The sequence below is a fragment of the Heliangelus exortis genome, chromosome 15, assembly GCF_036169615.1.
Source record: "Heliangelus exortis chromosome 15, bHelExo1.hap1, whole genome shotgun sequence".
NCBI classification, from domain to species: Eukaryota; Metazoa; Chordata; class Aves; order Apodiformes; family Trochilidae; genus Heliangelus; species Heliangelus exortis.
In genome coordinates, this window is record NC_092436.1 from 11,829,405 (window position 1) to 11,851,881 (window position 22,477).

The following is a 22,477-nucleotide window of genomic DNA, read 5'->3' on the forward strand; positions in this document are numbered from 1 at the left end:
TTCTCTAAGTGGTAGACAAAATGGTTGTGTACAGCAAACTGCAGCTGACACCGTGGTAATGGGAGCTTCTGTTGCCTTTCTGATATAAAAACTATAAAGTGATTCAGAGCTACACTAAGACTGTGCTCAGTACCAGGGGGAAATTATATTATGGTCAGAGCGGCTAGGGAGTCCCCTTGTGTCAATTGTAAACCAGTGTGATGAAAAGATCCAAGTAAACCTATAAAATATTTTGCATGCTCATCTACTTCTTGGTCCCTTACTTTAGTAAAATCAAAGCACTTAAAGCAGGTTCACTTTTAAAACAGTAATCAAAGCCTCAGCAAATTAAAAGCATCAATAAGGAGGATTCCTCACTTTCTGAAAGGAAAACTGCAAACCATTAAGGTCACTGCTATTGCTTGAGATTCTTTGTGCCTTTCAGTAAGTTACAGTAAAACCTGAGGGTTATAAATTGCTTTACAGCTTTCAGCATTTATGCTTTAGGAACTGAGAAACATAAAGTACTTCCTTTAAGGAAGTTTAAAAGAAGTTTTGAGAGATGAAAGCAATAGTATTCTATAGAGGTTTTACAGAGTTCTGTAATATCTACTTAAAAGCCTGCAGAATTAAAAAAATTATTCTTTCTTGCAATATTTTATCTGTGAATAGCTTATGTCTCTAGAATGATTTCAAAATTTCTGTGCCAATGTGTTTCCTTCCTATCAATTTCAAATGAAAGAATTCTGGGCCAACTTGGATGTTTTCAGGAGTCTGAAGATAATACTCCTTAGGATAATAAGGAGGCACAATGTATGTTTCCATGCAAGAGTTTCAGTAATGGTGCAACTTTCTCACCAGAGCCTCTCCCCTGTCAGGGTAGCTTTTGAATTCTCCTCTTTGAATTCTCTGTGTGTTTCTTTCATCTGGGGGTGCAAAAGCTCCATTTCATTTTTGCATACGTAAAATAATTTAGGCATTTAGAGTTTGGCTTTAGAAAGAATACTGTGATCACTTCAGTGATCTGCATGTGCTGATTTTTGTCTGGTTTTCTTTTAGAGTCACTTTGTGGCATGCATGACAGCAATCTTAAACCAGATGAGCAACCGGCATTACTCAGTTTACATTGACACTTTTCAGACGAGTTCAGAACTAGTGGTGAGTACAAAATAATCATGGAAGTGGTAAAAACAATTCTAAGTATTCTTTGTTCTGTGAAAAATCTGTAGTATCGTTTTAGAGTATCGTGTCTGATTTTTCTGATGTCTCAATCTGCACTTTCACTGCCTCTATGTCCATCATGTTACCTCTCCTACTGGTGACAATACAGTAATCAGAAATTTAAAAAGACACATCACTGTTGTTGACTCCAGCACTGAGAATGTGATGTAATAATCAAGAATAAGTAATGAGACCTTAACTGTACTGCTCTGAGGAAAAAAGAACTAATTGAATCCTTCCTCCTCACTTGGCATATGGTGATCCATATTTTTCACTGCTCAGACTTTTCCTGGTGTAGGTAATGTGGCATGCTTAATACAATAAATACCTTATTATTACAAGGTATCTCTTTATTTCAGTTGCTTTTGGCATAGTTTAACAGTACTTGGTGTATACTGTAGTTTGAACCACTATTCTGTGTTCTAGGTTTCAGTAGTCCTGTGTGTGTCCTATACTCCTGAAATAAGTCTGAGTATTGGCAAAGGTTTTGGTTACATTTAGGTTCATTTAGTTTCTCCATGGAGGTAGTATCTTCAGTTGGCCAGATTTGTTGTTCAATTTTCCTTTTGTTTTTAAATTCAGACTAGTACCAGAACTGAAGAGCTAACAGATCAAATGTTGAGGAGCTTTTGCAGTTCTTCATGTGCTTTAGTTTACTTGGAAATCTGGCAGTACTTTTAACATAATTTCAGCTTCCAGGGAATTTGTGTACTTGTCTTAGTAATCATTAAACTACTTGCATAGTTCTGCAGAGGCAAAAAAAAGGGCAAGACATCGATAGGTTCATTGGGTTTTGTTGATTTTTAAGGCATTTGTTTGTTGCCTTCTCTTTTTCCATACCATAAGTATATGTCAGTGAAGATGACAAATAATGCTGTTGAGAGATATTGTTCTCTTGGTTCCTCACAGAACTCCTGGTGAGGTTTTGGCAATAGACAAGAACATTTCAGCTTGGTAGTCTTGCAGACTTCTAAGTGACATGCTCAGGAGTGCAAGGGCAAAACCACATATATCTGCTATACATGAAACAGACTTGAAATGATTATGTTAATTTTATCTAAGTTCATTACAAGATAATCTCTTTAATACTTCTGGGAAAAGAAATAGTGTTTGTTTGAAAGCTTTCACCACCTTCAATTTTTAATTTTGAATACTAAATTTGGACTAAGTAAAATCCTATATTTTAAATGTATTAATTCTTTATGCATGGTGAGACTGCTTTGCTAATTAATTAAAAATGTTACTGCTTTACTCTTGAGTACAACTTTTTATTTCCTTTCATTTATGGCATGTCTTTTCTTCAGAGCTCAGTTTAATGACTTGTAGTTTTCATTTGCAATCTGAGACTGCTGTTTTACAAGACTTCAGTTCCAATCTTGGGTTTGTTGACATGACCAGGAATTTGTGCCTTGACTGGGAGCTAAGTGGAGCCCCCTATCTTAGTTCTTTTATCACAGCAGGAACTCTTACAGTTTGTGTTACACAGTAACAGATTTCATTGTGGTTTGTTGTTCTAGGACTTCTTAATGGAAACATTCATAATGTTCAAAGATCTCATTGGAAAAAATGTTTACCCTTCAGACTGGATGGCGATGAGCATGGTGCAGAACAGGTAAAGCAGGGCTGGGAGCATGTGCTCATGTTCCATGTGCTTGTGAAAAGTGAATTAGTTTCATAACTTACCTTGTTTTATCTTATATAAGGTGATGATCTTGTTCCAGTTTGGGGAATGCCAAGAAGTTCATAATCACAAATAATTTCTTGACAACAAGTTGAATTAATAAATAAACACATTTGCAGAGGCTTTTTTTCACTTTTATTAGAAAAAAAATACTTGATTTATAATTTTTATTTATTTGGGTATTACTTTCAGGGCTGAGCTTGTTCTTGCTGCATCTTGTTCTTCTCAAAAAAACTGAGTTTACGTGCTGTATTGGATTATGAACTCAATATACTTTTTTGGGTGTTTTTTTATGTCCAAAACTTCTGGTTTTTAGGCTGGTGGGCTGTGCTATCATTTTAGTTTTCCAGAAATGGCAGCAATGGCATTTTCTAGAAGTCACAGAGAAAGCAGTCTGAAAATTAAGTCTCTAAGATGCTTAGGTTCCAGTTAGCTTAGAAATCCACTGATGATGTTTTTCTGAAAGGTATGTGATATTATGTATTACAGTTATGTATTTTTACTGTTCTAGTTGAACAATGAAAAGGAGAGAACAGAGGATACTTAACGAAGTCGATAATCATTTAGAAGTGTTAGTCTTGAGGGGAACACGTACTAAGAATTTTCCAGCACTATGATTTGGAAGTTTTCTCCTTCAGTACACTACCTTTCATACAAGAGGGATGGCTAAGCCCTTTCCTGAGAGAAGCAGATATATAAAAGCTGGTGGCTGTGTTCATTCCAGGTAAAATCATACAGGACAGTAGTTTTATCCTGTTTGTTTCTCTGTCGTGAGCAAGTCTTTTTGACAGTGGTTCTGTAAAGACATTACCTGCCTAAATTGACTTGGCACGCTTTATACTCTTTGATTATGTTACTGTTACAAATATTACAAGGAAATAGCTCATTTATCTTACTTTCATGTCTTAATTTTGTGTTGTATCAACAATTGGCTGTTTGTGGTCAGAATTTAAGTATTTTGGTTCATGGCTTTTTTTGGGGGAGGGTTCATTTTTGGTTGGTTGTTTTGAGGGAGCTGGGTGTTCTTTTTCTAAGTTGTTTCAGTAATGTGCTTAAGTAGGAAAGGAATCAGAAGTCAGAAGGGATCAGGCTGGAGTCTCTTACAATAACAATGAGAGAAGAGAATAGATAATAATAAAAAACCAAACAAACCACAGCTAAGGTTTTTGCATTCTTAATTCCCATGTTCTGAATAGAAGTCTACATGCAGGCCTTCTTACAATTTGAAGGAGATATTTTACCTTAAGAGTCTCCCCTTTCTGAATTTGCAAAAATATTAGTTCCAGGCTGTAAGGCATGTCAGTTGTGTAGCTGGGGCAATGCAGGATGTACTTGGCACTTCTTCCCTACAGGCATTCAACAAAGTGGGCATTGGAGGAATTTAGCTGTAGGACATAGTGCAGTACAGAAACATAAAATCAGAGTACATCTGGTTAGAGGCAGAGGAAGGGGACGAGCTTAACTAGTACAGCAAGTTTGGCCCTGCTTATGGATAAAGGTATTTCTAATAAGAAGGACTCTAATGACACATCAGTGAAGACAGTACATGTGTGATACCAGGGATTTTACTGTTTATTAGATGTTTATTAGATGTTCGTAAGGGGAAAAGAATGAGAGAATGACTTGTTATAAGGTCCTGGGAAAATGTATTTTGCTTTTTTATTATTGAGCAAGAGAAGTGGGAGCCACCTGGGAAAGGAGATGCCTTTATCCAAAGGAAGGGAGCACAGACACATTTAATGTACTGCTGTAGAAGAGTAGAAAGAAAGGGAGTGGACACTTTAACTAGTTAAGTTAAGCTTTGTCTCTATCAGGATGGAATGATTTAACTCTATTTAAAATTGCTATTATTGAAACTATGCTTTTTGCTTCCCAAAGCTTCCCTATGCTTTGTGATTCTCAAAGCCCAGTTGAGGAGGCAGAGGATGTGCGTATCAGTCCCACTGGACTGGGAATATTCTACAAACAATGGAGAATCAAAGTGGCAGGCACTGTTTTTGCCTTCTTGGGAAGGATGCTGCTTTGTGGCATGCTACATGGGGCAGAACACTTTGGGAAATAGGAAAATCTTCATTGAAGTCATGTGGGTATAATATCTGAGTTATTTTTATGATCCTCCATGGTAGATTAAATCAACTTTTGTTCTAATAAAAGTTGTTTACTGCACACTTTTTAATAGTTGCTACTGCTTGTATGTGTACTTCATTCCACTTATGGTACTTAGGCTGTTGGCTTTTAGCTTATTAAAAGCAGTAATTCCTTGGTACATGACATTTGTGGGGAAATGCTTTGCTGGTTTAGGTAATACCTTTTTGCCTGCTTATCTTTCAACTGTTCTTAATTTTAATTTAGAGACACATAATTCCTCTCAGGAATCTTCTGTAGCTTGTCAACATGAAGTTCATAGGGAGTCAGAGTCCCTGAATAAAGAAACAGTTGGGGGGTAGCAGCTGAAGAGAGCATTCACATCCCTTCCTTCTGTTCTCCTGCTCTTAAAAATGGGAATTACTTAGATGGGGTTTGAAAGCACTTGCAACCCAGAGTCAGTTTTGATTGGTGTCCAGTCTGAGGTGGCTTAGTGTAAATGCTTTCATTGTTTTTGTGTCCATCTGAATTACTTTTTGAACCTTGTTGACATTTTTAGATATTTAAAAATAAAAGAAAACAGTTTTTCACCACTGTTACAAAGTCAGATCCTTGTGCTGAAAAATTCATGAGACAACACTGCAGGGTATTTTCTAACACCAGTAGTTATTCTTTTTCTAAAATAAGTTTTCATTATCTCTGTATGACATCTTTTGAAGTGTTCTCCACCCATTTTGAAGTCTGTGGTGAAAGATTTAGCACTGTAGGTATTTGGCAAAACAGGGGCATGTTGCCAATTTTCTTTCCTTACACATACTAAAAATAGCTGCTTATTTGCTGACAAACTGCTTTCTAACACCCTCATGTAGAGGGTTCTCATGTAGCTCATATGTTGTAGCAGCATTATTAATTCAAAATTTCGTTATGGCGCTGAATCAGGGCCACCTGCATCCCCAACACCTCCTCATTTCTCAGGCTACAGATCCTGTTGGTGTCAGTAGGCCCTGGCCAAGCAGCAAAATGAGACTCCTTGCCTTGCAGGGGATTTGGGGGGATGGGGGGCTCTTTTGGAGCGGGACAGTAGAGATCCCAGATAATTTTTTTTTTTTTCTTTTCCTAACCATCTGTGAATGGTATTGTTAAACATGACTTCTGAAAAATATATTTTCCACACTATACAGATGCATGATTCTGAAAAACTCTACTTTGACTGTTGGTGGAAAATAAAACAATGGGTCTGACTATGCCCAAGGAATGTTATTCAGCTGACAAGAGTATGTGTTGTCCTTTACTCCAGCTGGTGTTGTAATACGGTGTTCAGCTGTGGTGAGATTTTAAAATCAAAAGTACCTTTTTAATGATAAAAAAGGGGAAAAATCCTCTTTACCTTTAATTCTTTGATTACCATTATGAAGGACTTCTTCTCTCACAGGAAATATAAAGGAAAACTCAGATTATTTTTGTTACATAGCTATGTTTTAACAGTTTGCTTAAAAGACTACCTGGCTCATTTTTTGTTTTGCAGAGACTAAAAAGGGGCATTTATTTATTTATTCTCAAAAGGAAAAAAATTGTTAGTCTAGGTTACTTTTGCTCTTGTTTTTCAAAGATGTGTTGGGAGTTCAGATTAATTTATGTAAGTAAGGCAGGATGATGGTGTTGCAATTTACTTTGTGCAAATAAAGCAGAATTTAGAAGCTGAACTGTTGTAAACAAGTGTCTCCTTTCTTTCTCTTTTTCCTCTGGCAATTTTTAACTGGACTAAACATACTATACAGAAATGCAGCTGTTTTTCTTAAGGGCTTGGATTTTCAGGGGGTCAGATTACAGTTACACATAGGCTTATGGTGATTTGCAGAATTTAGTGTTTTAAATATATGAAGAACTATTTTAAGCAACAACTGTAAATGTCCAATTAAGATAGTCCTTTATTCACACATGTATTTATGCAGTTTGTATTGTTCTGTCATTGCTTTAAACATGTAGTAATAAAATGTGTCCTTGGACACACATAAAGTCCCTTTCAGAGGCAAAGGGTGTTTTCTTTCTTTGTTGGTTTTCTTTCTGGGGCATTTGGTACACAGTGTCTTGATGTTCTAACATTTCTATCTCCTGTCCTTTAAATCTAGGTAACCATTTCCTGATTGTATTTCCCATGCTTAGAAAAGTTGGTACTTGTGGTAGGACACATGACATTGGGTTGGTCCTAGGAAAATGGAATAAAGCAGATAAAGGGAAGATGGAGTTGTTTCACTGTGGGTTTGAAATTTACTTGAATAGACACCAGCTGTGGCTGCTATGTCTGACTGAGTCACTTAATGCTTTGCTGTCAGTTACAAGCCTAGCAGAGAACATCTCTTCCACCTGTAGGTGTTTGAGTCTGGTTGTGCCTGATGTAACCCTGCTATTCAATCACTTCCATCTTTCCAGCACCAATACTACAAGATGCTTACTCCGCATCAACTCTGCATGCTGCTCATTCTTACCCATGTTGAGGAATTATCTGCTTAGCAAGAACTTCAAGCACTTCATTATGTGGTCACTGCAGCAGATGAGCTGCTCAGCCAGGCAGCCTATTGCATATCATGGTTGTGGTGGATGCCTGTTACATTTTATCTGCAGACATTTAGTTTTTTATTGAAAATGTAGAATGAAAATCTGCTATGAGATATCCCTTTCCCACTCCCACTGCAGAGCATCTCATCTTTCTTGCTAGGATGCTCCTGATTCTGGAGTGTGTCTCCTCAACTAAAAGCCAAGTCTTCAGATGAGAGAGCTCAACACAGAAGAACAACTTGTTAGTTTGATGTTTTCAGAAAGTCATTAAGATAAGCTGTTAGTTTCCCAGATACAATTTCAAACTGTATATATAAGGATCTGAAGTTCTTTATGGGCCCTGTTATAAAATACTTTTAATGGTGAATTTTCAGGTATTTTAATTTCAGGAAAACATTTGGGAATTGAGACAATAAGTAGTGTTTTGCACTCTGCAGAACACGTGCAAATGAGTTAAAAAATCAAGAAACTGCCCACATAAACTATTCTCAGTATATGACTACAGAGAAGACTAAAAATACAGATTGTCATCAGGTCTTGTAAATGATACTGAGCAACCTTTCTTATTTGTGACAAGTAATAACTTACTACTTGTGACAAGTAGTAACTTTGTATCTTAAAAAGATTTTCAGGAAATTAAATATGTACAATTTTGTCATATAACATTACTTTGAACAGTTTTTTTCATATCTTTCAGCAACAACATCACAAAATAACAACATCACAACCTTTCTGGTGTATTATGCGTTTGCTGCATAATAGAATTTTTAAGGACATAATCTGCTCATTCCAGTGCTACCTCTTCTGTATTGATAGTTTTAGCTGTAAAGTAGTAAGCTCAAGTGAGCAGCAATTAGACAGGAGGCAAATGGATAGGTGTCTGTACCTGTAATTACAGATAATTCTTATCAGAAAGAGTTAGGCTTCCCTGAAAGAAAAGAATTTATGTCCTCATTATCTATTAGTTTCATGTAAATTTCCAGTTTTAATCTTTTTATATATGGGAGGAGAAAAAAAAAAAAAAGGAAAAAAAAAAGGAAAAAAAAAGGTATTCCTAGAAATAGGCTCTAGGAATATCCATAATATGATGTTTATGAAATTCTCTTCTCTGCTCCTTTCTTAGGTATGTAGAAATGAGGACTAAGTGATATCTGTCAATAATAGTCAGGGTAAATTGGCATCAACAGGTGAAAGTAAAAATCTGTGGCAGAATGCTGTCAAATTAACTCTGATACATTATAACGTATTTTTTTAGGCTTGGCATAAATATTCAAGGTAAAATTTCAAATACTACTAATAAAGAAATTGAACTGAACATAAACGATTTATATGTGAGACAAGAGAAACTCAGATAAGAATTATTTTTTAGGCTGTTATGTTCTGACCATACCATTTGGATAAACTCTATAGCCATACATTGAAATGTATTTAGACAAATGACAATTCCTCTTTTGTTAGAATTCAAACTGACAAGTGCAAAAAATTAATAATCAGCCTAGAGTAAGACTGAGTTGACACAAGGGAGAAACATGATTAAATTAGAAAACTTTCCACTATTTTTTCCAGTTTCCCTGGAAGGAAGTGTATTTCTTCCTAAGTGTTGCTGTTATTGTGCTCATAATAACTGTGGTTTCATATAGCTATAAGGTTTTAAATAATGTTTCCATCTTGCATTGCCCTTCATGTCCAAGTCAATCATAGCTTGCCACATTGTTAGGAGATAAATTCTGCTGATGTTGTGTAAAGAATTTTATTTATCTGAAAGAGAATTTTATCAGACTTTCTCCTGCTGCTCTGTTTTGGTCAATGAAACAGTAAATGTGTGTTTTTAATCTCTTCTGTCATGCTGATTGCTTGTCTGTTCTCTCCTCTCTGTATTTTCTATCTTCCATATTTAGTTTATACTGATCACTGCTCAGTTGTTCACAATGGTCAGAATTTTGGACTAGCTCTGCTCTTTATTTAAGATGTCTCCTAACCTTGCACACAAGAAGGAAGAGGGAAGATGGCAATCCAGCAAGAGAATCATTTTGCATTAGCTGCTTCTCCTTTGTGCATGCTTCATGTTAACGTCTACTGTCAGGCATCTTCTGCAAAACATTTTATGAGGATGGTACTATCAAGTCCAAATAAATTAAGTGGGATTATTATTTCAGCTCTGCTACTTCCTACTCCAGATTTCCTGAAATTGGCATACTAGCAAGATCAAGTCTATCAGAACTCAGAAAAGATCTTAAAAACAGTAGTCAATAAATCTGTCTTTAAATGAACTTCCCTTCTGTCACTAATCTGCTCAAGTAGAGGATTTGCCAATGAAAGTTCTGGTTGACTACAAAAAACAAACACTTTCCAAACTGAAGGCAACTTAATTCTTTTTGACATCAAGTTTTGTGGACCAGATTCTCTGAAGCCCTTCTCACTTAGGGCTTGTGAGAAGTTCTGAGTTTTAACAGCTTCCCATGCCTTCATTGACTGTCAGGTATGGTTTATTAAAACAACATATTTCAGCATCTCAGTGGTCTCTTTCAGTAAGAGATTTAGCAGCAACACAGAAATAATACTCTCTTAAAGCTTATCTCTATTTTTCTGTGTTTGATAATACATTAGGGTTTTTTTGTTAGGTTGGTTTGTAGTATTTTTTCTGTTATCATCTCTGTTTTATGCTGCAAGGAGCTGATGCACCAATTCTAAATTGTTTGCTAAAAATAACTTGGAGTTCCAGATCTATGCTTTAGGTTTATCACCTATTTGCACTTCAAAAGCAAGGAAAATGCATAGACCTATTTAATGTTAAACAGTTGTCATTTCCTAAGGAATAGCCTTGAAATCCTACTTTGATTAACAGTATTGTTTATGAATACAAAGTTATTCCTGTGGTCCTTCTTAGCCCTTTTATTTTATATGAGAGAATCAGTTTGTAATCAAATTTATATCTTAGAATGATATATTGAGCTTTGTTTAAATTGTTTATGTATGTGACTTACAGTACTGTCCTATCCCTGTTTGAGAACATCCATCTAGGCATTTGAATCTAAGTATAGTTCCACAAGTTTCTCTTCATTGGGCTTTCTTTGAAACCAAAATTTGAAAGTAATTGTAGAGAAATTATACTAATCAAACACCAAAAAAAAATGGCACCAAACAGTTGTAGCCCTGGGTGCTGATTAAAATGTGGCAAGAAGAGAATTTTAAACAAGAAAAAAAAAAAACAAAAAACTGCTTAGTGATATTATCTGTGGAAGAAATCAAGATCCTGGACTTTGATCAGCCGAGGTCAGTCTAAACTTACAAAGCAAAACTGATCAGCAGCAAAACCCAAATTCAGACAAGGTGAGCTCCCATGGTCTATTTTAGAGCCCAGGGAAATTAAGTTAATATTACACTGTGACAAGAAAATCCCTTTCAGTACTTTCTCTAAATAACTTCTGAAGTCAAACAGTATACGTTGTGTTTTTCTGAGCTGGTCTAGGGCAGATGTTTTCACCATCTTTGTTCTAACTATATCTCGTCCACTATGTCTGTTATAATTGATAATTAATGCTATAAATATGGAAGGAATGATGACTTCTTCCATTGAATGACTTTAGTTCTCTCCTCTTGGATCAGTATTAGTTCTTCATATATTATTCAATATAGGAATATGCTGTCAATAATAAATTTATAATGTATTTTGCTTTCATAAAAATCACAGTATTTTGTAACTATCTGTTTAGTTTTATGCCTATGGCTAGTTAATTAATACTGCTTTTTGGTGAAAGGGGAGGCTGAGGCAAAAAGACATGAAATCATTGAGGCAGGACATGCAGGATCCAGGAATACAAATCAGACCTTCAGCCTAAGTGTCTTCCTTTGACAGAAATAGATACACCCTTAAGGCAAAATAGAAATACATGAAAATATCTGGAACCTCACAGCCTGGAAGTATGGCATACTTCTTGCAAATGTCATTTCAGTATGTCAGATAAAAATATCTGCGAGAATGAACAGGATATTCACATTAGATTTGCTTATATATAATTATATTGTCTCGCATCTTGTAAATATTTTAATATTATCTGGAACTTTTACTAAACATTAAGTTACCTCAGTATTTCTCAAGTGTCCTTGGGGCTTTTCACATCTGGCTAGCATTAAACCACAAGCTCCTCACAAAAATCTTGAAATGACACACAGGAAATATGCCCATAATAATGAAATAGAGCTGCACTAATAATTTTCATCTGTGCATTATGGTGATTTCTACTGTACCTTGCACGATATTTACTGTGTCCAGTTCTGGGCCCCTCAGTTTAGGAAGGATATCGAGGTCCTGGAGCAGGTCCAAAGGAGGGCAACTAGGCTGGTGAAGGGACTCAAGCACAGATCCTATGAGGAGAGGCTGAGGGAGCTGGGGGTGTTCAGCCTGGAGAAGAGGAGGCTCAGAGGAGACCCCATCACTCTCTACAACTCCCTGAAAGGAGGTTGAAGCCAGGTGGGGGTTGGTCTCTTTTCCCAGGCAACTCTCAGCAAGACAAGAGGGCACGGTCTTACGTTGTGCCACGGGAGGTTTAGGTTGGACATTAGAAAGAATCTCTTTACCGAGAGGGTGCTCAGGCATTGGAATGGGCTGCCCCGGGAAGTAGTGGATTCTCCATCCCTGGAGATATTTAAAAAGAGACTGGATGTGGCACTCAGTGCCATAGTCTAGTAACTGCAGTGGTAGTGGATCAAGGGCTGGACTTGATGATCTCTGAGGTCCCTTCCAACCCAGCCAATTCGATTCTATGATTCTATGCTAAAAGACAAAGCACCCGAAAATGGGGGCCTTTTTTAATGCAAGGCAAAATTATCAGCACCGTACCAAATCCTACTCAAACAAGATATTTATGTGATGTGTTTCACCACAGGTGCTGGAGTAGTTTGTAAATACACAAACCTTGGGAAATAAATAAAAAAAGTGGAGGACAACCACTCCTACCCCAATGAAAGTTTTTCAGGGTGAAGGGAAATACTACTCTCTGGGCAGCTGAATAACTTGCTTATGTGACTTGTCAAGAAATATACTGTGTAATTCACAGGAGAATCTGGAGCAATGTATTTCTGCAGAAAAAACATGGGTCAAGAAAAGAAGGTCTTGCCCCAAAAGTCCTACTCAGGAGGGTAAGAGGTGTGCTGACAGGCAGAATAACATGTGGGTGTTTGAGATTCTGTCAAAGTGTGTATGGGGTTTTGTACTGTCAGGAGCAGACCATTCTTTCTGAAGCCTTTTTTTTATCTTCCCTCCCCCAAAAAATCTTAAACTCTGTCAAGCAGCAAGAACATCTTTAGAGATAAATGTAGCCATGGGAGTAAAGCATTAGGAAAGAACGTGTTTATTTTCTTGTGGGTAACATGGGGCTGCTTGCAGAGGAAATGGTGTTTTCCAGAATAGGAGTTGACCACATAGGAAGCTGAAAAGAAAGAAGAGTGTTTAGAGCAATGCAGGCTGAATATGCAGTGCAGTGATTATACAGAGGTTGATGAGGAGATCAGTGATAGCCTGCAAGAACAGTATTGAGAAAAATTAGGTTTCTTCTCCTTGAGTTGATTTGATGACACTCAGCATTTAACAGATACGGCCCTTAATTCAGCTGGCAAGATTTGCTGAGGTAGTGTTAGAAGAAATTATCAGACTATGCCACAGACCATTGGAAAAAAGCTCATGTGAGTATAAGGATGGTGCAGCAGAGCAACACAGCACTCACATTCTCTTCCAGTGCCACAGATATTACAGTGCTGTAGTTAAAATTAGAGTGTTCCTCTCCTCACATCAAAAAAACTCAAGTGAAAATGCAAATGGTGTAACAAGGTGCAACACCACCTTGTATAAATTATTCCTTTAGCACTGCAACATAATAGGAATGTTACACTGGTGGGAAGAAAATAGTTTTAAGGTGTTTGCAAGGAATATTTTTCTTGTGAAAAATCATAAACGTAACAAAGAATTTCGATGCAGCCAGTCAGGTTCTTTCCTGAATGATGCAGTGTGTTTCTCTGGACAACTGTTCAGTGGTTGAATAGGGTTCCCTGCCATGAGCCTGGCCAAAGATGAACATTTGCTTCATTTTAATCTTCAATGTGTCTAATCACTTTTGAGCCAGTATAAAATCCAGGCATTCACAGCATCCTGTAGAAATGAGTTGCACAGCAGCAAGAGTGCCATAAAAACTATTTTTTTGTGCATTTTTTTGGTTTTGTTTAGTTTTGGTTTTCTTTTATTATTATTATTTATCTTCTTGAGATGGACCAGAACACCACAAAGTAAAGAATATGTTCCTTTGACAGCAACATTGATCCTTTGGTCTCCTAGTCTTCTGCTAATAATTCCAATTACTGAATTATTGCATTTTCTGGTAGTGGAGGTTTGTGGGCTTCTCTTTTTGTTACTAAAACTTCTTCCTGACTGGTAATAGCTAGTTGACAGTCAGTCCTTGTATTTGAACAGTTAGGATTTTTTTTTCTTTGTTTTTGTCTCTTCCAGGTTGCAGTATATTTGCCCTCAGTATTTTCCATAGAAAAAATTGTAAAAATTAAAAAAACTTTAGAAAATTTACCTATCAAGAAGAGGAAAATGTATCACTCGTTCTCAAAATTGTAGATTGAATGAAACTCAATTTTTACATGAATTTTATAAATATTTAGAGATGTAATCGCTATTTGTCTTACAAATGTACTGCACTGGAAACAGAAAAAAGAAATCAGCTTTGGAAATGTGATTTAATTTTGCTGCATTAATCACAAGCATAAATAGGTGGTGTTTTTCAAGCAAGACTGATCAGGTTCACACTCTTTTTTAAAGGAATAGCTATGTTAATTTAGCTGTGAATGTGTTTTTATAATCTACTTGAGGAGGAAGATGAGCAGAGATGTCATTCTACTATCACCACCTGTGAGAAAACTGCGAAGTTGTATGTAATAGCTTTTAATTGGGAAAATGCAGTGGCAGTTCCCAACAAATAATGTAAGAATAGAAATCCTTTCAGCTGTCAAACCCATCAGGAGGAGGCAATAATGCTTCTGTAAATGATTCAGGTTTGTCACGTGGGAAGTAAAATTATGTTTGAAAGAATTGTTCTCTGTGTTCTCAGGGATGCAGTGCAGTGTGAGGCAGAGAAAAAGAAATTGTATTGTCTGAGTTTTTCAACAGAGGTCAAGAAGCTTTATGATAATTGTTCATGAAAGAGTGAATTTTGCTTCTTCTAATGTGTTCAGTTTCCATCAATAAGACACATAGTTGGAATAGATTCCCAGAGATTATATTATTTATCTGGATCATTGCTTTTCTTTTTCAGGGTGTTCTTGAGAGCCATCAATAAATTTGCAGAGACAATGAACCAGAAGTTCCTGGATAATATGAATTTTGAGGTTCAAGTAAGTATTTAGAGGAATTAGCTGAGTTCAGGTAGCATTTGCAGATAAGATCATTTTGTTCTGTCAGAGCCCTTCTGGTACTTTATATATCAAAATAACTTGATGTGAGTGTGGCAGGATTAGGCCATCTTTGATATGACATGAAAATCATATGTTGTTAATTTCTTAAAAGACACCCAAACAGATGCCCTTTTGTTTATTTTTTCTTAGCTATCCAAGTGTATTCAGAAAGGCAATCTTTGATGTAATGCACATAGCCCTTACTGTGTCACTCCTACGTATGTAGCGCAGAAAGAGCTTAATTTTGATTCACAGAGTATTTAGCACTTAGAATTTGTTTTTATTTGAAACTTGTAGTCTTCCATGTTAACTCTACCTTTTTTTTGTTGTTTTATTTTTAGCAGTTTTCTCTGAAATGATTTAAGATGAATGTTTGGGGTTTCTAGTTTGCCCAGTGATATTCTTTCTTAACAATTAAGTTATACATTTTACTGTATTTTTGTCATTTCAGAAAGAAATGTGAATGTTTAAAGTGTTCACATTCATTATATTGTTAATAAAATGTAAATCCAATTTTAGAATTGGAATTTGGCCCTAAGTTCTGCCTGATTATGGTGTATATTGTAGGTATTGAACACACTGACAAAGCATGGTATGAAAAATTAATTAACTGCATTAATAAGTAAATGTTTTAAGTTCAAAAATGCTTCCTGATTACAGTATTCTATCCTGTTCATTAGATAATATATGAGAAATATATATATGTTTAGTTCTTATTAGATTTCTTTAGTTTGAATGAAACATAAGCCAGCCTCCTGTCAACAGAAAAAATCAGATAGGTGTTTAATGGTTCACTTCAATTTTTCAGGTAAATTTTTCAGTGTGCACTTTTATAAAACCTGTTTAGACCTTGCAAGAATTTTTTGTTTCAGTTAGTAGTTGATGTCCTTAGCTAGGTGTTACTTCTCTCTAGCAGAGCAGAGGACTTTAACTCTCTTGTCACTGTCAACTCACAGTTCCTTCAGCTTTGGCTTCAGAACTCTCTGTGTAGCATTTCCACTCAGCAAATGAACGCATCCACTTGAGCATCCATTGCCATCCTTAATGCCACTTAATTCCTTGAAATCACTTCCTTGTACAGCATTCCATTTATAATGTTTCTGCTTGAAGATGGCAGCTTTTGACATAATAGGGACAGGTAAGAGTGAACAAATAGAAACTTTTGTTGCAGTCAGGCAATGGCCATCATTCTTGTTTGGAAAATACAGTGCTATTGATTCCTGTTCTTCCTACCCTTCCCCTCTATAAGCAGTATTTTTACAGGGCATTAGAAAGGATTATATTTCTAAATCTGTAATGCTACAGAAGTTTTAATTTCACATTAGTCGTCTATATTACTGCCACAGAATTTTATAATAAAAAAGGCATAGTCCCTATTCCATGTCAGTGATTTTTTTAAAAAAAATGCTTATGCTTCATCTTTTTCCTATCTGTCTTGCACACACTGGGCAGTATTAATAACTGCTAAGTAATGGAATGTATTTAAGCATCTCTTTGTTCATTTTATAATCTTTGCTTAGAAATCCCAAAATCAAAAGCTTCACTGAAACTTTATATTGGAAATATATAGGGAAAACTATGAACTATATTGTGCAAAAATATGTGTATGATAGTGGTCAACACTGCAGAAAACCACAGGAGATGGCTGATGCAGAAGCCAATGGATAATGCAACTGTTAGAAACTATATCTAGCTGTATTCAGTATACTAGCAGTAATAAAACTGTTGTATTTTTTATCTATGCTGTGCATTTGAAAATTAACAAGCTTCAGAGTTTAAAGTTTATCTTATCAATCCTCCTACATACAGTCTGGAGTTACATACAGTCTTTGATGTCCATCAGCAGATTTCTTTGGACTTTGGGTTCATTACTCAAGATGGAAAGTAATACACAGGGTACAAATTTTGAATACATAAAAGTAATTTTTACTGGATTTGGCCCTAGAGTGTCTGAAGTAGAAATCAGTTGCCAGTATTCTTAAGTTGCATCATTAAACAAGAAGCATATATCAGAAAAACAAGGAGGTAACTCTTAGTACATTACTTCCACATCTCAGCCAGTCTATCTCCACATTTTGAAGTGTTTAAACATTCTAAGCCAACCTGTGCAGATGGCAGATGCTGAGTCTCATTAGGAGTTTGCAAGGAATACTTGGTCACTCACTACAGAGAAGTGAAGGGTCTCTCCCAGCTCTAACTCTGTGCTGTGTCCAACACCTCTGCACTGGAGCTCACTGGAGCAACCAGCGAAGTGTGAGTGTCCTGTACACCAGAGCACAAGACCTCTGGTCCTCTCCTGTCCCTCTGCTCCTTCACTCCGGCCCTACTACATGCTCAAATGCAAAACATCTTGGAATGTTATTTGGGACTAGGAAAAAACAAAATTTCTCTCTAATCATATTTTTTTGGCATTTAAAAAAATCTGTTTTATTTTGCTTCACAGGATTTTAAAGTCAATGTTAGTACTTAAAACTTTCAAGTCCTGAACTTGAATACGTTGTTGAAAGCAAAGAATCATGGTTTTAGCCATCAAGGACAAATGGCAATATACTTTACAAAAAAGAATATGGAGTCTTCAGGCTGTGACTCTGAGAAAAATGGCATTGAACTTTAATTAAGCGAATAAATAGTATTAACTGTAATAATATGCTTCATTTTTCTACCTGTAATCTAGAACAATTTGATAAATTTGGCATTTTACTATTGTAATTGATATATAGGCAAAGCATATTCCCTGCAAATCAATAACTACATTTTCTCAAGGCACTGAAAACTAAATTGGTCAAATTAATCTTTTAAAATCTTTTATAAGGTTGGGAAACATGCTTATCATGGTATAAATAGTGTGTCCTGGGGACAAATGCTCTTAATTACTGTGAACCATTAGTATACTTTCAAAAATTGAATACGAACATCATTAAAATGTGTGAATGGGGGTGTAAGCTGCTGCTGTACTAGTGCTCATATTGAAATGTAGGTTTTTTTAATAAGGATATGATTGGGGGAATTCAGAGAATCTTTGAATTTTGCAATATGTAACAGATTAGTAACAGTCTCCAGGGAAATGCTACTGAAGTCTGTGTCTGCAAAAGGAATAAATGTGCTGCCTCCTAAGAAACAGCCTCCTAAGGGCTTTTAAATAAGCAAGGGTGCTAAGGAGAGCTTAAGTTGGGCCTTGAAGGGAGGATTAAATTAAATGTAGGATCTTCTTTGCATTATAGAGGACATTAGAGGATTTTATGTATTATAGGAAATGTCTGTAATTTTTGTGTGTATTTGTGTGTGTTGTTATCCATACTTCCTCGTTATTTGTGCTCAAGAGAGTTTTCCAGGTTATCAAGGTATTTATAAATTTTTGATGAAACCACTTAGTGTGGTTTCCCAACCCATGGTATATTTCACCATACAAAATTGAAACCTCTGTAATAATATTGTTTTGTTTTCATTTGAACATTCATTAAATGTTCACTGAATGTATTTACAGTTGCCTTTCTGCTGTCTCACTGATACCTACTACCTATATTTTTTAGTTGCAGATGTTTTAAAAGTAGGTCTAAAGCCATTGCTGAGTGCTGAGAAGCTTCTAAAAATACTATTTACTTGCTTGAACTGTGTTTAATAGAGAAGTGCCTTTTTTCCCTTTCCGTCTCTAACGTGTGAGAGAAGTACTTTATTGTGGTTATCTGGAGAACAAGAAATTTGATTTCAGAAACAATGGGTTGTGCACTGGAAACAAGGGGTTTTCTTCTAGTTGGTGTACATGGCTCATCACTAATAGTAGTTGTGTAGGGGTGTAGTTTGCCCTTGTTTCAAGTAGAGAGCACTTAACAAAACATATTGGAATTTCACTCAGGTTATGTTGAATTAGACTCCAAAGAGAGAGACAGTAGATGTCTTTTGGAGTAGTTCTTATGCAGTGTAATTACATTCCATGCCTTTAGCTCCGTGATGTTAAAATTTACTGGCATATCATGTGTTTTATGTATTACTGGTCTTTGCTATGGCTAATATTTTAATTTTATTAATGAATCTCTCAATAAATTTAAAAAAACCTTTTTATTCAGCTACTTTGTTCTTAAGAGCAAATATGTAGTAGTGGTTATTAACATTAATCTTTGTTGCTTTTCTGCTAGTTGTGTAATACTAATGAAGTACAGCATAAAAATGATGCTAATACTAATGATGCACAACATAACTCATATTTCTTGCATCATTTGATTTAAGAAATTATTCAGCACTATGCATAGTTTAATATTCTATTTCTGTTGTTCTCAAAACTATTACAATTTCCTTATATTTATTTTACAGCTTTGGAACAACTATTTTCATTTGGCTGTGGCGTTTGTTACCCAAGATTCACTACAGCTAGAAAACTTTTCCCATGCAAAATACAACAAAATCCAGAACAAGTAAGCAAAACTGCATGCTTCAGCTTATGTCTTTAATTTTGTAGTAAAATTAAGATAATTAACCTTACATATTTCTCTTTTTCTAGATATGGAGATATGAGACGTTTAATTGGCTTTGCTATCTGTGACATGTGGTACAAACTTGGTGAGTTGGCAAATGAGCTTAACTGCAACTGAATCCATAGAATATTTCTTGTTTAAATAAAAAGTATGACAGGAATTTTTTTTTTATTTGTATGTGTTTCTGTTGTTTGAACTTTAAATATGCTGTGAATAAGACTGGAATTGACATGAGATTCTTCTTGACTACTTCCTATTTTTTATTTCTGAGAGCTCACAGCTCAGAAACCTTATTTTGCTGAGATTGAGAACCACATAATTTTTCCCTGAGATGGTTACTTCTCAGCCTGAATCTACAGTTCCAGAAATAAGTAGGCTCAGATTGAGATCTGATTGGATTAAAATTCCACGATGTTTTTATATTTGTTGTACAGCTGTGTTCCATTACTGGGCCTTTGAGAGTTTTTAATAGAGGAAAAAATAGTATGTTTTTCTATGAAGATATGTTTATGGATGGTTTTTGACATGTGCAGTGAAGCTAATTATGATGATACTTATCATTATACCTTGAAATTGTGAGCTGAATATCTAATTTCAGACAGTTAATTATGAAAACAGTAGATTTCATCATCTCATTAACAGAGAGAAGACAGAGGCAAAAGCTTTTAGATCTAAAATATGTAGAATATTTGCTTTACCTTGGAACATTTTTGCAAAGTTGTTGTATTAGGATGTGAAATTTCTTTCTGCTCTTTATTAGAATTTCTAGGAGTACCAGTGTATCAGTACCTGCCTGGAGTTTTGGAATGTTTTCATTGCCTTGCATATACTCCTTCTATTGTTATATACCCCTTTCAATCTTCTTTTTTCAAAATTTTTTCCTTTTTAGTATCTTTAGTAGAAATTTTTCTTAATGCTTCAGTATACTCTGATTTCTCAAAAAGATCTAGTCAAGATTTTAAAGGATTTCATTCTTTTGCTGTTTCATCGGTGAAATATTAAATCTGTTCTCAGCATATTCATTAATTTTCTAGTGTAATATTGTTGTCATCCTTTTTTATAGTGGTAAGTATATACTTGAAAATATTTGTTTCCCTATACTTGATTCTGGAATAATTAATATCTGTTTCTGTAACAAAATTTTTAAGATTTCATTTTACGATGAAATACAACAAATTTTGCAGTAGCACTGTTCCACTTGTGTGTATTTGAGAGCTGCTGTTTGCATCCTAGTCATGCTGAATCAGGGATTCTGTGTTTGGAGATACAAATGCAACAAAAGAAAAAAAAAAACACAACGGTTACATAAAACGTGAAGTCATAGTTCATTTATGCTTAGACTTGTATGGCACTGCCATACAAGAGAAGAAAATCATATTCAGATTACTTTTAATTATGGAGCAAGTCAAGTCATATTTCTGTTTGAGAGTATTTTATCTCCTTGCAAGCTTTAGGAAGCATTGAGATTCCTACAGAGCTCACTGGATTTGGGTGATGGCCTGCTCCACACATCACATGTTCGGGGTTTTTTCCCTAGAAACAAGCAGCATTTGAAGCACATCTTGGGATCTGGTGCAGGTTTTTTGCAGATTTGGATTTTTGTTGGCAGCTGTTGTGACAGTTGTAAATTAATCTTCTGTTACAAGATTTTGTGAGGTTTTAATAGTTGCATAGTTAGTGTGTGCATTGGTTCATTTGATTCACTCTTTGCAATGGTAGGTGCAATTCAGAAATAAAACCAAGTAATGTTTTGCTTTTTCATAAGCTAGAAAGGTTACACCACCTCACATTACCATGTAGCACACTGCTACTGATAGAATTCGGGGCATTTTTAGGTTTATTACTCCATGTATTTAAAAAGCAGTGTCTAAAGCTGAAGAACTGAAATGTTGACTGAAAATGTCAGCTCAGATTGTATACATGCTTATTTCTGGCACTGAGTTCTGGCCTTTTAAAGTGAGACTATATCCCTTAGCATTCTTCCAGCTGCTGAGAAGGAATAGAGATGATGAAATTGTAACAGTACCGATGTAGATGGTTTAAAACACTGCTTTAGATGATTGCATGTCCTAAGTGCTTTCTTGAAAAAATTAAGTTTTCTCTTTTCTCAAATAATGAATTTTCATTTCTGTTTCAGGCCAGAATAAAATTTGCTTTATCCCGGGGATGGTTGGGCCCATCTTGGAAATGACTCTGATTCCAGAAGTTGAACTACGGAAAGCCACAATCCCAGTTTTCTTTGACATGATGCTGTGTGAATACCAAAGGACAGGAGAATTCAAAAAGGTAAATAGAAACTGAAATGTTTAATTGAAATGTCAACTCAGCTGGCTTATTTCTGGCACTGAGTTCTGTCATTTTACAGTGAGATTATATCTATTAACATACTTCCGTTCATGAGAAGAAATGTTATGTAAGCTTTTAATTTTAACTCAAATTGAGGATGTAGGGAGGAAGCCATTTATCTCTACTAATTTTAGCCTTCAAGGCTCTGAGAACTAAGGATCTTGGAAAGGCAGTTTGTCCACCTTACATTCAGCATCTCTGCACTGAATCCGCCTGATTTCTTAGTCTCAGTTCTTTATATTTTACCATGCATAAGGATTTCAGGAAGATGTGAGATCATCTCATTGGCAGAAACCAGGTTTGTATGGGTTGGTGCTTCGGACAGATCTATGTAGAAAAAATGGAGATGTTTTGTTATGGAAGTATATTTGGAAAAGTGGAGATTACTTGGATCTATTAAATAGGCAGGGGCTTTTAAAGCCAAATTGGTGCCAATAACATTTAGGCACACGCTAATTTAGAGGAGAAATTCCCTTTCCAGGGCTCAACTTTGCCACAGAAACATTGAAATTTTGTTCTATGTTGTGCCACCTATTTTATTTATTTTGGTTGAAGGAACTGGGTTTTTTGCAGCCTGTTGAGAAACTGCAGGAAAGATGCTTAGGAAGAGGTTTTTTGTTCAGGACCAGCATCTCTGAAATTATTGCCTCTCATAGAAGTAATCAGTTCTCTACATGCTGAATAAGTGCTA

General features: G+C 35.7%; 1 protein-coding gene across 1 annotated transcript in view; it reads left to right on the top strand.

The window, feature by feature from the left end:
- DOCK2 (dedicator of cytokinesis 2) overlaps positions 1-22,477 on the top strand; it is a 129,106-nt gene that overhangs the window by 82,940 nt on the left and 23,689 nt on the right. Inside the window, exons 28-33 of the mRNA XM_071758480.1 lie at positions 1,039-1,137; positions 2,718-2,812; positions 14,833-14,911; positions 19,280-19,380; positions 19,467-19,525; positions 21,578-21,726. Of these exons, the coding sequence (XP_071614581.1) occupies positions 1,039-1,137; positions 2,718-2,812; positions 14,833-14,911; positions 19,280-19,380; positions 19,467-19,525; positions 21,578-21,726 (582 nt within the window). The remainder of the gene's footprint in view (positions 1-1,038; positions 1,138-2,717; positions 2,813-14,832; positions 14,912-19,279; positions 19,381-19,466; positions 19,526-21,577; positions 21,727-22,477) is intronic.